Source organism: Canis aureus, chromosome 21, assembly GCF_053574225.1.
Source record: "Canis aureus isolate CA01 chromosome 21, VMU_Caureus_v.1.0, whole genome shotgun sequence".
Taxonomy (NCBI): Eukaryota; Metazoa; Chordata; class Mammalia; order Carnivora; family Canidae; genus Canis; species Canis aureus.
Genome location: NC_135631.1, coordinates 17,755,611 through 17,770,385, shown reverse-complemented (window position 1 = coordinate 17,770,385; position 14,775 = coordinate 17,755,611). Strand labels below are relative to the sequence as shown.

At 46.7% G+C, this 14,775-nt stretch overlaps 1 protein-coding gene across 1 annotated transcript; it reads left to right on the top strand.

The window, feature by feature from the left end:
- The first annotated feature begins 8,863 nt into the window (after window positions 1–8,863).
- Window positions 8,864–9,811, top strand: LOC144293388 (olfactory receptor 5G9-like). Its single transcript, XM_077864475.1, has one exon. The coding sequence runs from the start codon at window positions 8,864–8,866 to the stop codon at window positions 9,809–9,811; it is 948 nt and encodes a 315-aa protein (XP_077720601.1).
- The last annotated feature ends 4,964 nt before the right edge of the window (window positions 9,812–14,775 follow it).

The window sequence follows — 14,775 nt, the reverse complement described above, 5'->3', positions numbered from 1 at the left end:
ATACGGTGTTGGAGGTCTAAGCCATTGTAATAAATATCAAAATAAAACAGCCATTATTTGCAGGTGATGTGATTGTGTACATAGAAAACACAAAGGAATCTGCAGATAAACCATTGAGAGTTGAGCAGGGTCACTGGATATGAGATCAATATTCAAGGCAGTAGAATGTAACTGTGAATGGGATATTTGAGGAAGAATATAGTGATATCTGATGGCAAGTAGGATCGTCAGGATCTCCAGGACACACACATTCGGACCCTGCAGAGGGGGCTTGTCAGTCTCTCCAGAGTGCACCAACCACCTTCTCTAAACCTTTGACAAATCTCTCTACCTCAGCGCCCCATTCCAGCTTCAGGAGTTTTGAGGCTGGATTTCCCTCTCACAAATAACCTACCTGCCTAACAAAAGTCTGGTTTGCATCCTACCCCTTTCCCAGTGCAGGAAACAAAGGGTCTCCAAATCCCCAGGACAGGGCAGCCCCACACAGCTTCACCTTGGAGTAGCATCCCTGCATAGTGCATCCTTACCATTTCTCCCAGCCCTCAGACCCCAGCTCAGGGAACCCCAAATGGAGAAAGAAGCAGGCTTGTCAGATTCAGAGCAGAGAATTCAGCATAATGAGAAAAACCTGAGATTCTAAGCACGGGGCCAGCGGTGGATGGAGAAAATAAAGAAAAATCCAGACAGAGATCCCACAGAGGCACATTGGCAGCCATGACCCAACTGTCCCACAAACAGACTTGATACCAAGAGCCCAGGATTCAACTTCTAATCTCTCTCCCACTGCCTAGAAGCTTCCTTCGTGTGCATCATGTGCCCAGCTGCCCAGGGATGGCACAAAACCTGCTCTGGCTCCCAAGACGGGGTAAAGGCGGACTTGCCACCTGCAAAGTTACGTAGGTGCAACAGCAGTCTCCTAGTACACCACCAGGAGGTCAGGGGGCAGAAAGGCTCAAGGGCCAAATTAAGTTGTTCAAAAACAATGGTTTGTTAAATCAGTAACAAGAAACAGGGAGAAGCAAGTGGAAAGAGTCGTATTTTGGAGACCTTTCAGGCAGAGTGGAAGAACCACAGTCCATGGATCCTGTGTGTCTGTGTGTTCGCACGTGCACGTGCCCAGTGTGTGTGTATGTGTGCCTGCATGTGCCTGCATCTCCCTGTCACTCTCATGTTCTCTTTCTCTGTCACACCAGCATCCCTACTGACACATGGCAGTGAGAACATTGAGTGGAAGATAATCAAAGGGAGTCAGAGGACAGAAGGTGCCTGGAGCCATCAGGTGTCCCCATAGGAACGGTGCAGGAGCGAGTGTGCCTCGCCTGTGACAGGCTGGGCACCCATGCCTTTTATTGGCACGTCCTGGGCAGAAAACAAGTAGAACCAAAAGTGGGCAGGAGCCCAGCGCACTGATTTAAGATCTCATGAATACCAAGTGCTTCACGGAACTGCCTCATGTGCTGCACAATTTCCCGGTCCTTTCATGCGTTCTTATAAATATTCATCATACATATTCTCCACTTCCCTTCTCACAAGCTCCCCGGCTCTATACTTAGTTTCTCTTCTTCCCTTTTTTTATTATTTTTTTGGCTTAAACAACAGAAATTTATATTCTCATAGTTCTGGACGCTAGAAGCCCAAGATCAAGGGTGTTGCCAGGTTTGGTTTCTTTTTTTTTTTTTTTTTTTTTTTGGTCTTTGTTTTTTAATTGAAGTATAGTTGACACAGTTTCTCTTATCTGAGAGAATTATTCTTAAATAAACAGGCATTACATTTCCCCCTGTCAGAAGGGTGAAGGATAGTCAACCCCATCCTCAAGATAAAGTCAAGCCCTGTCACATCTCAGAGCCACATCTCAGGCATGACTCATGCCCACAACTTAATAGAAAGAAACAGGAACTGAAGCCACAGCCATTCACAGGGAAAGAGAGGTGGGATATCTCAGGTGGCGGGGACAGATGCCAGAGCAGCTGCTGTGAGAAGGAAAGGCTGGCCCCACAGGAAGCATCCAAAGCCTGTGACACCACAGGTGTAAGTTGGGACCAGCAGGCAGTATCGTTGGGAGTGCTCTAGGAGGTGACATTCACAACGAATGCAGTGTGAGGAGGTCCCCCAGAGTGGTGAAACGTGGTCCTGGGCCAGGGTGGCTGAGAACGTGAAGAGGAACTCAGGTGGAGAGCACCTGGGGGTGGGGGGGTGGGGGGGGGAGGATCGTGATTTATCTTCCTTTATCTTCGTTAGTGCTTTTAGCAATTTGAAGATGAAATAAAGGAACACACACAAGCTATTGCGAAACTACACACGTTAGTTTCTATTGTTATTATTATGGATGATATTCTGTGTCATGAGAAAAAAATAAATAACCTTATTGGGTCTCAGGTCTTATGAGAAAGAGGAAGAAGATCACTCACAACCTCCCTACTGTTAATGAGGGGGGGAATTAATTGCCTCAAGCCTCTAGGAAGGTGATACTGTGTGAGTGGGTTTCTGTGCAATTCTTCTCCCCTCTGGAGCCTCACACTCATTAAACTCGAAGAGGGGCCCCCAGAGGAGAGACTTGGTAAATGAGGAGGGTCAGCCCTATACATGAGGCCCCAGGGGGTCCCTCACCTCACATGCCAACAGGGGCTGCCTCTCCCTAGGCATCCTGGATCGCCAGTGGTTGGCTTCCTGCTCAGCTCCTGGGACCATCTAAAATGAGGCAATTCTCACAGGTCCAGGTGGAAAGGCCAGATAAAAACTCAACCAGTAGCCTTCCCAGGAAAGAGAGATCCAAAAGTCAGCCAGGACTGACTGGGAGCACCTGCCTCTGGAGCTGGCCTGAAGCAGCCACTTCGCAGGGAGGGAAAGTCACACCAGGGGTCTCCGGAGGCTGGGCTCAGAGGGAGATGGTCCCTGCTTCTCCACAGGTCAGTATGCTCGCAGGTGGTCCCCACCTCTTCTCCTTGGCTCCCCTTCTTCCGTGTCCCCTCCAGTCCCCATTTAGAAATCATAACAAGCAGTGGATTTTTTTCTCTCTGCCAAACACACTGGCAAGTGCTTCAAATGCATCGTGTCATGTAATCTTCACAGCAGCTCTAAGAGTAGCTACTGTCATTCCCACTTTGCAGAAGACAAAACTGAGTGAGTTTCAATAACTTGTCCGAGGTCACAAAACCAGTCATGGCTGACAGTGGGATTCAAAATCCAGATTGGCCAATCCCATGCTCTTCACTGTGAGGCAATGGTGCTTCCCCAGAACTAGTCACTGGCCCCAGTAGCCAGCAATGGATGGAAGAAACCTTCCCAAAAGGCAATGAAAGGGGACACCTGGGTGGCTCAGTGGTTGAGTGTCTGCCTTCGGCTCAGGGCGTGATCCCGGGGTCCTGGGATCGAGTCCTGCATCAGGCTCCTCTCCCTGTGGCTCTCATGAATAAATGAATAGAGTCTTAAAAAAAAAAAAAAAAGCAATGAAAGGTTCAACTATTTTGTGGTCCAGTTTGCAATGGTTGGGGGCTGATGAAGGAAGAAGGATGTAGACTTTCTCTACAGCCCAGCTGTTCTAGGACATTTAGGTTCACCATTGTTCTGTGGGGCTGGGCTCTCAATGCCAGACGTTCAAAGTCTGCATGTACTCCTGGGCTCTGGGGCTCTGGGTCAATAAGTTGTCTCTTGAGATCCCATCAGTGAGACCGTCCCTAAGCTTGGTTATTATGTTCAACGCGTCTCCTCTATTCACTTACATAAAAACATCTTCTTTAAAAAACTACTTCAATATCCTACCCAGAGGACAGTGAGTTTTCCTTCTTGGAAGGAAGGAGGCTCTCCCATGGCCCAGGCAGTGTCTGCCATCCTTGTATCTGGGCTGGAAGGAGAGTGTCTGCTTCTCAGGGGCTCTCAGGCATGTACCCTAACTTCATGACACTCCCCCCTTCAGCCTCCCCACTCACTTCCAGACCTTCACCCCAAATGTGAGGTCACTTGCAGGATCAGCCTTGACACAGAGGCCCCTAGGAGGGTGTTTCACAGTCAGGAACTAGGAGCCTTCTCTCTGTCCCTCTCCGCTGGTGTCCAACTGGCACAGGAGCTCAATCCCCTCAGGCTGCCCCTTGGCTTGTCCCAAACTGGAGCCAGAATATAAGTCAGCTGCAGATCTAGTTAAAATGCAAATCCGACTCAGTAGTTGGTCTGGGGTGGGACCAGATTCTGCATTTCTAAGGAGCACCCCCGGTGATGTCGAAACTGCAGGTGTACAAGGCTCACTTTGGTGACCAGGTGCTAAAGATCAGTGACCACAGCTCCTGAGCACTGTTCCATCTGACTGCAAGTGAGAAAGAAAAAGAAGCAAGAGAAAGCTAGACAGGGCCCCCGCTACAAACTGCCAAGTTTCTTCTCTTTCTCTCCCTCTCCCCACAACTCCCTGCCAAAAACAGTCTTTTATTGAGGGTCTCCATGCTCTAGATTGCAAATTGCTTTAACCCTAAATTGCTTTAAGATGGATGCTGTTTTGTTGCTCATTGTAAAGGAGTGGCAACGATTCCAATGCCCCTCAGTGGGAAACTGCTGAAGTGGTATAAAATGCAACCTTGTGTAGCCTTTGGTGGGGAAAGATGGGCAGCCCTTCATTACTGTCCTGGAAAGAGCCCCAGAATAAGTTGTTAAAAAAACAGCAACAAGGTACAGAACAATGTGTATAGTTTGCTACCATTTGTATCTTTTAAAAGAGAGGAGAAAATTTAGGTTCACATATTGCTTATATAAGCAGTGACTAACCAGGAAACATACCCAAGAGACTGGTAGCTTCTGAGGCAGAGCTAAGCAGCTGGAGAATCAGAAGGGAGTGAGCAGGATGACTTATTTTCAATTGTAGTCCCTTCTGAATTTTGTACCATTGGAATATATTTCCTGCTCAAAAAAAAACAAAAACAAAAACAAAAATTGAAAGACAATCCCCTTGATCTTTCTATCCTTCCATATACCCAAAAATTGAATGAAATTGATTCACTCAACACTTTCAAGAACCCTCCTGGTGAGTCCTGGCAGGCAGAGTTGGTTCTTGGAACAGGGATGGGAGGGGCATTGCCTTGTGTTACCAACGTGTGGAGACTCCAGAAGGTATGTGTTCAGAGTCTAGAGGCTCTGGAGGTCCCGATCTCCCTGGTGGGATTCCAGGGACCCGCCACTGAGGGAAAGAACCGCAGGCCTCAGGGCTCTGCAGAAGGAAGACATTCTGCACACCTGGGTCACCTTTCCACCATCAAGTGGCTGAATTAGAATCTGTGGCTGAGAACTTAACAATGACTTCACCTGGAAAGCCTTCCTGTGAGGACCCCGTGCTGCACTTAGAATGTGTTCTGTTCTCCTGAGGTTTTTTTTTTTAGTTTAAACATCTGACTTTGGCTGGACGAATTACTGGATTTTTACCTTTCCACTTGATACCCTATCTTTTTTTTAAGACTTTATTTATTTATTCACGAGACCCAGAGAGAGAGACAGAGACACAGGCAGAGGGAGAAGCAGACTCCATGCAAGGAGCTTGATGTGGGACTCGATCCCGGGTCTCCAGGATCACGCCCTGAGCCAAAGGCAGACGCTCAACCACTGAGCCACCTGGGTGCCCCTGTCACCCTACTTCTTTATCTCTTGATTCTCATTAAGTAATTTCTCCAGCTTGTGTTATTTATTCTCTTTCTCCCCAGCTATGATCCCTCCCCAATGAACGGACAATTCTCCCAACCACTGTCCATATAGTCATTTCAAGTTCAAATATCAGTTCATCCTTTCTGTGACCTCAAGCAGGTTACTCAGTTCTCAAAGGAGGTCGAGGTGAGGGGCAAGCCTGACCCAGTGAAGAGCACAGAGCAGAGGTTCAATAAATATGTTCCCTCCATCATCGCAGATCTTCCTCACTCCACAACCCCTTGGGATTATTATAAGCTCCTCATTCTCTCCAAAGCACGTCCGTTTTGGCCATCTCAGTCCTCCCTGGAATCCCAAAAGCCCAAACAAGAGTTGTCCTCAGCACCAAGCAGATCAGTGCGTAGGACTCAGCTTTCTCCAGTGCTTGCCCGGGGTCATAGCACAAAGTGTAGAATAACTGGGAACACCACACAGATCTAGTGGCTCCTGGAAGAGTTCCCGGAACCACATTGTCCTCCCAGCCCGACTCCTCAGAGACTAAAGGTACCCAGTCCTATGCTCCTTCGAGATTCTTCCCTCAATATATTCAAATCTACCAGTGTATGAGCTCCCACAACCTGTCGAGTTACAGGTGACTTTTTTTGATGTCCAGATCTTTGGTGCATGGAAAGGATTATGTAAAGCCATTTGATTATAGTATTTCAAGTTGTAAATTTAGAACTTAGTTTTCCTTGGGCCATTAAATGCAACTTTCAAATATAATCCATTGAATTGTATATCCAGTAATGTTTGTTAGAATTTAAAACAATCGCACTTCATCTTTGGTTAATGTTCTCTTAGTTTCAAAGTCTAACTGATTAAACTCCCCCAAATAATTTAAGCACTGTTTACAGTCAAATTCTCTTAAACTATTCAAAGTCACACACCCAGAAAATCTACAGGAGCAAATTCTCCTAAATATTTAAATACTATTTATACACATGATTAATTAAATGCTCTTTGGGCAGGGGGATGGGGTGACTGGGTGATGGACACTGAGGGGGGCACTTGACGGGATGAGCACTGGGTGTCATACTATATGTTGGCAAATCGAACGTCAATTTAAAAAAATGTTTTTAATTAAATGCTTCAACCTTGCAAACTACAATCACAAATTTAATGTACCTGATTTCCCAAGCCCTTCAAATGCCTTCATGAGCATTTAAACAACTCTGGAAAATTACTAATTCAAAACCTATATATTTAAAAAATCAGATGTTCTTACGCATTTAAACAGAGTCAAATCAAACATAAATTCAGCTAATCTGATTTAGCTAATCATCCTCCTTATTTTAGGTCTAATTAAACAGATACTCTTAACTGTTTCAATCCCTCAAATGGTATATTCAATATGTATACATTCAAATATGTATTTAAGTTCATGTTAAATGCTATAATTGTTACAAAAATTCATCATCTTACAAAGAAACCTTACCAAAATTATCAATATAGGATGCAAAGCATACACCCTTCTGAAAAGAATCACCCTAAAGCCTCCACAGCAACTGGAGTTAAAAATGTATGGTTGTCAGAGATTCAAGATGAGGGATGTGAATTCAGGGATTTGGGCCAGAACTCTGGGGCTGAAAGAGGGATGCGTGGGTGTAACTGGACAACTAGACGCCACAGGCCCCAGCTTTCAGAGGTCAAGTTTCATGGGCATCATCCTCCAAATTTTGCTCTTACTCACTTCTTATCATGGTCATTCTCCAATTTTTACCACTTGGTCTGGGCAAAGGGAATTCTGAACACACCCATCTGGGTAGTAACTGTCTTTCTTGCAGCCTGAAATGCCTCGAAGAGACTCTCTATCTATCCCACAGATGTTTGCTGACCGCCTACTATGTGCTGGTCGCTGGAGACACAGCAATGAGCGAAATTGGCAAAAATGCCCGGCTCCACGGTTCTAGCATCCTAATACCAAGACAGAGATCATAGGCAGGAGCGATAAGTCGTGTGTGTGTCACATATTGGAAGGGGAAGAAGTCCTATGAGTACAAAAAAGAAGCAGAGAAGAGGGATAGTGAGTGCTGGAGTAGGACAGGGTTTCATTGTACATAAGATGCTTAGGGAGGGCTTCACTCGCAGGTGACATTGGAGTCTGACCTGAAAAAAAATGAGGAAAGGAGCCCTGTGGCTCCTGGAGCAAGAGTGCTATGAGGCACAGGGACAGGTACTGCAGAGGTTCTGAATCACTTCTTCATGTCCTAAGAGGAGCAAAGGTGCACGAGGAGCTGGAGCAGGATAAGCGAGAGGGAAAAGAACAGACAAGAGGACAGAGAGGTGAAAGGAAATGACGCAGCAGTGGCCAACCTCACAGAGCCATTGTGAGCATCCTGCCTTTTCTTGTGGGGTGACAGCTTCTCCCTGGCTGCTCCTCCTAGGAGGCAAGCAGGACACCAGCTAAGAGCAATTGCAATAAATCAAGCGAGAAATGAGGGTGTCTTGCAAAGAAGGAGGGGGAAGTTGGGACACATTTTGAAGGTACAGCCAATAGGATTTGCTGAGGGGTTCGATGGCTAGAAGGTTCGGACCAAAATAACTGAAAGGATCCCATTGCCATTACCCAAATGAAGAAGATTTGCTTATCTAATTGATAATGAATTTATATTTATTCATTGACACCAGCACTGTGATAGATACCAGAGCACCAATTACCAAGCTATGAAGTCACTCTCCTCCTACCAAGAGTAAGAAAATCCAACAGGAAACCTGGATGGGCACTTTTTTTTTTTTTAATGTTAAAATATAATGCCGTGAATTCAACTGAAGGAGGCTCTGTGAGACTCAAGGAAGAGAGGGAGGGGACAGACCTCTAAGCTGGGTTTGGAGAGATTGAAGGACATTCCAACAAGACAATATAGAATTTGAAAAGACACAGACATTGCAGTAATGTGTGTTTGTAGAAGTAAACCGTTCAGAATTGCAGGCTGAGAGCAGGACAGCACGGAGGTGTCACGGAACACAGGTGATGGGGGCAAACTGAGGGGTGCAGACGTCATGCTAAGGGAGACCGAGAACCCTCAGAGCTTCAGCATGAGTGTAACACGATGGGATCGATGTGGGGTTTGGGGACCAGTCTGCCACTAGGAGATACACATGGGCTCCTCGGTGTAGAAGATGTTGAAGACCATCTCTTTGATGACAATGTTAACATTCTTGTATCTCCTCCCCTTGATCATTGTCCTGCGTGTAACACACCAGTGGAATGACGCTGGGGCAGAACCACACCACAGTGACAAGATTCATCCTGCTGGGCCTCACAGACCAGGCCCCCGGAAGACATCTCCTCTTCGGCATCTTCCTGCTAATCTATGCTGTGACCCTGGTGGGCAACCTGGGCATGATGGACCTGATCCGTACCAGCTCCACCCTCCACACCCCCATGTACTTCCTCCTGAGCGTGCTCTCCTTCCTGGATATATGCAATTCCTCTGTGTTCACCCCCAGGCTGCTGATCAGCTTCCTCACCACGGACCAGTCCATCTCGTTTGCGGGCTGTGTGGTCCAGATGGCCTTCATGATCCTCCATGGCACAGGGGAGTGCCTGCTCTTGGCCTTCATGGCCTATGACCGATTTGTGGCCATCTGCCACCCTCTCCTCTACCATACGATCATGTCCAAGCGCTTGTGCATCCAGCTGGCGGTGGTCACCTATGCGGCAGGGGTGTTCATTTCAGCTCTGCAGACGGGGAATGCCTTCATCTTGCCCTACTGTGGTCCCAACATCATTGATCACTTCTTCTGCGACATCCCCCCCGTGCTCCAACTGGCCTGCTCAGACACCACCGTAGCCAATATCATCCTGCTCTTCCTTTCTGCCTTGGTTACTGTCCCCACGGTGTCAGCCATCTTAGTCTCTTATACCTACATCCTGGTCACAATCTGTAGGATGAGGTCCCTGGAGGCCCAGCGCAAAGCTTTCTCCACTTGTGCCTCCCACCTCATTGCCCTCTCCCTCTTCTATGGGTCTGTGTTCTTTGTCTATGTCCAACCCAACCCAGAAAGTGCCTCAGCCTATAATAAGACCCTGTCTGTGTTCTACACCATTGTGATCCCCATGCTGAACCCCCTGGTCTACAGCCTAAGGAATAAAGATGTCAAGGCTGCTGTACAAATTAGGGTTCTTAACTTAAGCAGAAAAGGGATTTATTAGAAAGGTATCTGGGGGCAGCCCCAGTGGCCCAGCGGTCTGGCGCTGCCTTCGGCCCGGGGCATGATCCTGGAGACCCGGGATCGAGTCCTGTGTCAGGCTCCCTGCATGGAGCCTACTTCTCCCTCTGCCTGTGTCTCTGCCTCTCTCTCTCTCTCTCTCTCTCTCTCTCTCTTTGCATCTGTCATGAATAAATAAATAAAAATAGAAAGAAAGAAAGAAAGAAAGAAAGAAAGAAAGAAAGAAAGAAAGAAAGAAAAGCATCTGTAGCTCATTAAATAGAAGAGAAGCCTAGAGATCTCAGTGGGACAGGAATCCACAGTGGCCAAACACAGCTGAATACCTGCCACAAGAATGGTCTATGCAGACTGCCTCCACGGGAGACATCACCTCTGAGCATTCCTCATTGCTATGGCTAGCACTGCTGCCCCTGAGCACATAGCACTGCTTAGCTGCAGGAAAAAGGCACCTACACTAGCCTCTGTACCACCCTCTGTAGCATCCAACCACATATCATCTCTAACTGTTCCTACACCTTCCCATCATTCAAGCCCTAAGCAGGAACATCCAATATGTTCGGCATATATCCCTCCTGGACATCTATCAATACACCACTTTCAGCACGTATATATTACATGCCCTGATATGCTATGCCCACACTTCTATCTTGCAGAGCCGTAGACCTCCTTTTAATGATTCCAGAAGTGGGAGTCAGATTGTCTTCCTCCTATCTTTAAGAGTTCTCAAATGTAGAAAAGAGCATTGAATGACACAGCAACAGTCCCTAAAAGGTTATATAGGGGATATTGCCCTTCCATGTGATATTAGAGAAATGGTCCATGTGATGTTTGCATATGAAGAAGACGGTGATCTTTTGACTTTGTGGGGCAGAATGGAGCCCCAGCTTCGGAAATCTCCACTGTAACTAGCCAGGGACCAGAAAGTGCTCTATAGTAATAATGAGGTATTATTTCTCTATAAATCACCAACTGAAACAAAAAAAAAAGCTTCAAGGCCATAGAGCTTTTCCCAATTGAGATCAAATTACCTTTATGTCTTTAAGAAAAAATTACTTCTATGTCTTTGGACAAAACCCTTCTTTATTATAACAGAAATCAATCTTACTAATTTAAGATGGTAAGAAAGAGGTGGAATTTATTATGAAACCCAGATGTCAACTGAGGTATACTATCTTTCTGAGAATCAAATAAAATTGGCTTGAACTCCGTTGCATGTGTGGTGAAATCCCTGTATTTCTGCTTGTCCAGAAAACCTAAGGTAGCAGGGGATGGGGTATAACTGGTTCGTGTTTTTCCTGGTTACCAGGTTTTACCTGGTTTCCTGATTTCTCCAAATTCTGAAATCCACTGACTTACTTCGGCTTATGAGTCATCCAGGGAGGGAGAAAAGCATGGGGCCAGAAATGTGGATGGTATAAATGGGAAAGAGAAAGAAACAAAACCCAACTGTCATAGATGCTGGGAGGAAGGGGAAAAGGAAGTTTTGAGCAGACTGGGCTGAGCCAACACAGCCAGGCTTGCTTCCTACATGAAACCAAGAAACAACGCATTTCTTCCAGATGAAACCTCCATGTTCACCTGCAACTTCATAAATATCAAACTGAAACAACATGTTCTTAGAAAATTGAATAATGCATGGGTGAACCTGTTGATCAATGCTGTGATGGTACTGAAATCGCCTTCTGGTTTAATTTACAGGTTTTATGAAACCAATAGGACATGATAGATTAGATGATTGATGATAGATGATAGATAGATAGATAGATAGATAGATAGATAGATAGATAGATAGATAATAGAAGAGGATAGAAGAGGAGATTTATTATAGGAATTGGCTCATGCAATTATGGAGGCTGAGAAGTTCCACCATCTGCCATCTGCAAGCAGAGAACCAGGAAAGCTGGTGGTATAATTTGGTCTAAATCAAAAGGTCTGAAAACTGGGGGCTGATGATGGTGCCGTTCCTGGTGGGAGTCCAAAAGCCCAAGAACCAAATCCACTGATGTCTGAGGACAGGAGAAGATGGATGTTACAACTCAAGCAAAAAGAGCAAATTTGCCTTTCTTCTCCTTTTTTGTTGTCAAAGCCCTCAATGGATTGGATGAAGCTCACCCCACATTTGTGAAGGTGAGCTTTACTCAGTCTACCAATTCAAATGCTAATCTTATCTGAAACCCCACCCAGACGGAGCCAGAAGTCATATTTCACCAGCTTTCTGGGCATCCCTGAGCCCAGTCAAGGTGACACATAAATTAACAATCCCATGTACTAAGCAGGGATTAGCAGGCCCCAGCCGGTCCCCACCACCACCACCACCCAACACTCCATCCCCGACTCAGGAGTTTAGGGACTGCAATCTTTTCATGAAAAGAAGCCATTTGCTTAACTTTTTTCAAATAATAATTTCCCTTAGGGCCAAGGAGACACAGAGCACCCAGGAACAGAGACACTGGGGTGTCAGCCCCTCCTTCGCTGCCCTGGTAAACTCACAATCTGCTCCTAATTTCATCAGTTCCTAAACACCCTCACCTCACGGTCCTGGGCAACCCAGTCACAGACAACAAAGTCAACAGCTTCCCAGAAATGGATTACGGAGTAGCCTATGAGGAACAGAGGAAAGACAGGACAGAGTGTGGAGAGCAGGAGCAGCTGAGGCCATGGCAAAGTTTGCTCAGAAACAAGGCACCCGGGATCCCTGGGTAGCGCAGCGGTTTGGCGCCCGCCTTTGGCCCAGGGCGCGATCCTGGAGACCCGGGATCGAATCCCACATCGGGCTCCCGGTGCATGGAGCCTGCTTCTCCCTCTGCCTATGTCTCTGCCTCTCTCTCTCTCTCTCTCTCACTGTGTGCCTATCATAAATAAATAAAAATAAAAAAAATTAAAAAAAAAAAAAAAAGAAACAAGGCACCCAACCCCTTGGGTCCCACGCACACCACCCTGTGTGAATGTCTTCTCCCCTCTTCCTTCACCTAAAACCATCTGGCACAGAATCCAAAGGAGGCATTGGGATGTTGGTTGGAAATAAAGTCAAAGTGTTACCTCTCTCAAGAGCATTTGAATTACATTTTTTTATTTACACTAGGTCTTTACAGAGCCCACTCAGTACCCGAAGCTGTGGAACTTTTGACTGTTGGGAATGAAGCCAAAGGTAAGGTGGAGGGGCAGATCCAGCCACACGTGCTGGAAGGAAGACCAGTTTGCAGTCCAGACTAGGCAGCCAAGGCACTAGGCCACCGCAGACCATTGCCAGCAAGTACTGGATGTTGAGCGAACACTTACTGTTAGCAGGGACTGGCCCCATCACCTGACGGAAGTTAGTTAGCTTTGCTGGGCTTCCACCTGTCCCACGTGGACTAGACATGTGATAGCCAAAGCCAAAGCCTGTGTGTTTACAAATGGAAAGGGGGTTACGTTACTTCGAATCTCTTCAATGTTCATCTTGTTCCCAAGGCTCTCAAACTCATTTAAACTAACCTCAGAGGCTCTTGGGGGAGGAACACTAATCACACGGAGAGGCAGCCTTGGCATTGGGATCGCTAGTGGAACACTCAAGCTCTCCAGTGCTAAGTGCTGTCACTCGCCAGGTGGGACATCTCTCCAGGCATCACTTCCAGGGCCAGCTTGGTGCAGAAAGGAAGAAACCAGATGCAAGCGAGCGAGGGATCTTCCCTAGAGGAAAGAATCCAAGACAGTCCAAGACACTGCCAGCTGGGGCTAGTCAAAGGTAACTAGTATCAAAGAAGGGGCAAATGGGTGGACACCCTCTAGAAGATTCATGGATCCTTGCCCTGCCTTCTCCATAGGTCATGATACTGAACACTGTCCCCACCCCGACTCCAGAATGTCATACACCCAGTTTCATCCCTACCCTCTCCAGGACCTCACAGAAACTGGCCGCCAGCCCCAAGAAGCTGAGCTAGATGGGAAGCAAGCCTGGTTCAGGACAGTGTGCAGATAAGCTCTCTAAAGATAGATTTGCTCAATGGAGGGGCACCAGGCAATCCCAGAATCCCATTCTTCTCTAAATGCTTATAAGACATGATGTTTGTTGTAATTTGAAAGACTAAAGTGCCAAGGCCAGCCCTCCAGAGTAGTTACCAGCCAGAAAATTCTATGCCCACAAATCTGTGAAGTGCTGCCCAGTGAACAACACGTCTAAAGCCTGACTACAGGGTCTGAAGAGTGTGGCTTCCCATGGCTATTATTACTGTACCCAACAACGCACTTCACTGTTATAGTCATTTGTGCTTTTAAGCTCAAAATTGCAATTCTTTTTTGTGTTTTTTTTTTAAGATTTATATATTTATTTATTTATTTGAGAGAGAGTGCACACTCATACAGGTGAGTGGGGAGGGTCGGGGGAGAATGAGCAGAGGAAGAGGGAAAGAATCTCAAGCAGACTCCACACTGAGCAAGGAGCCTGATGGGGGGCTCCATCCCAGGACCCTGAGATCGTGACCTGAGCAGAAATCAAGAGTCAGATGCTCAACTGACTAAGCCACCCAGGCGGCCCTCAAAACTGCAATTCTTTAAAAAAGTAACCCAATCACTCAATTTACAATGTGCTCACCTCGCTTATCTACAGTAAGTAAGTAGATAAGCGAGGTGAGCAAGGCTGGCAGGCATCCAACAACAAATTGTGCCTTAGCAGGAAGGAGGACCTCTGGGTCCTGGATCTCTGGGCAGGATGAGATCCTTCCGATCTTCTTAGGGTTCCCATCCGATGTTGTGGTCAAACATCGTGCCCAAACATGGGTGGCTTCCCTGGCCGCCCTGGCACCTAGCGCATCTTTCTGTCAAGGAGGCTTGTCACTTGGTGTGGCGTGGCAATTACAACTCATGGTTAAATCCAGTTCTCATATGAGCTAAATGCTCTCAATCTACTTGTGGTCAGAGGTCCCAGCTCATGATCACCCATCATCCAGGGGGCTGACAATGGCTCACAAA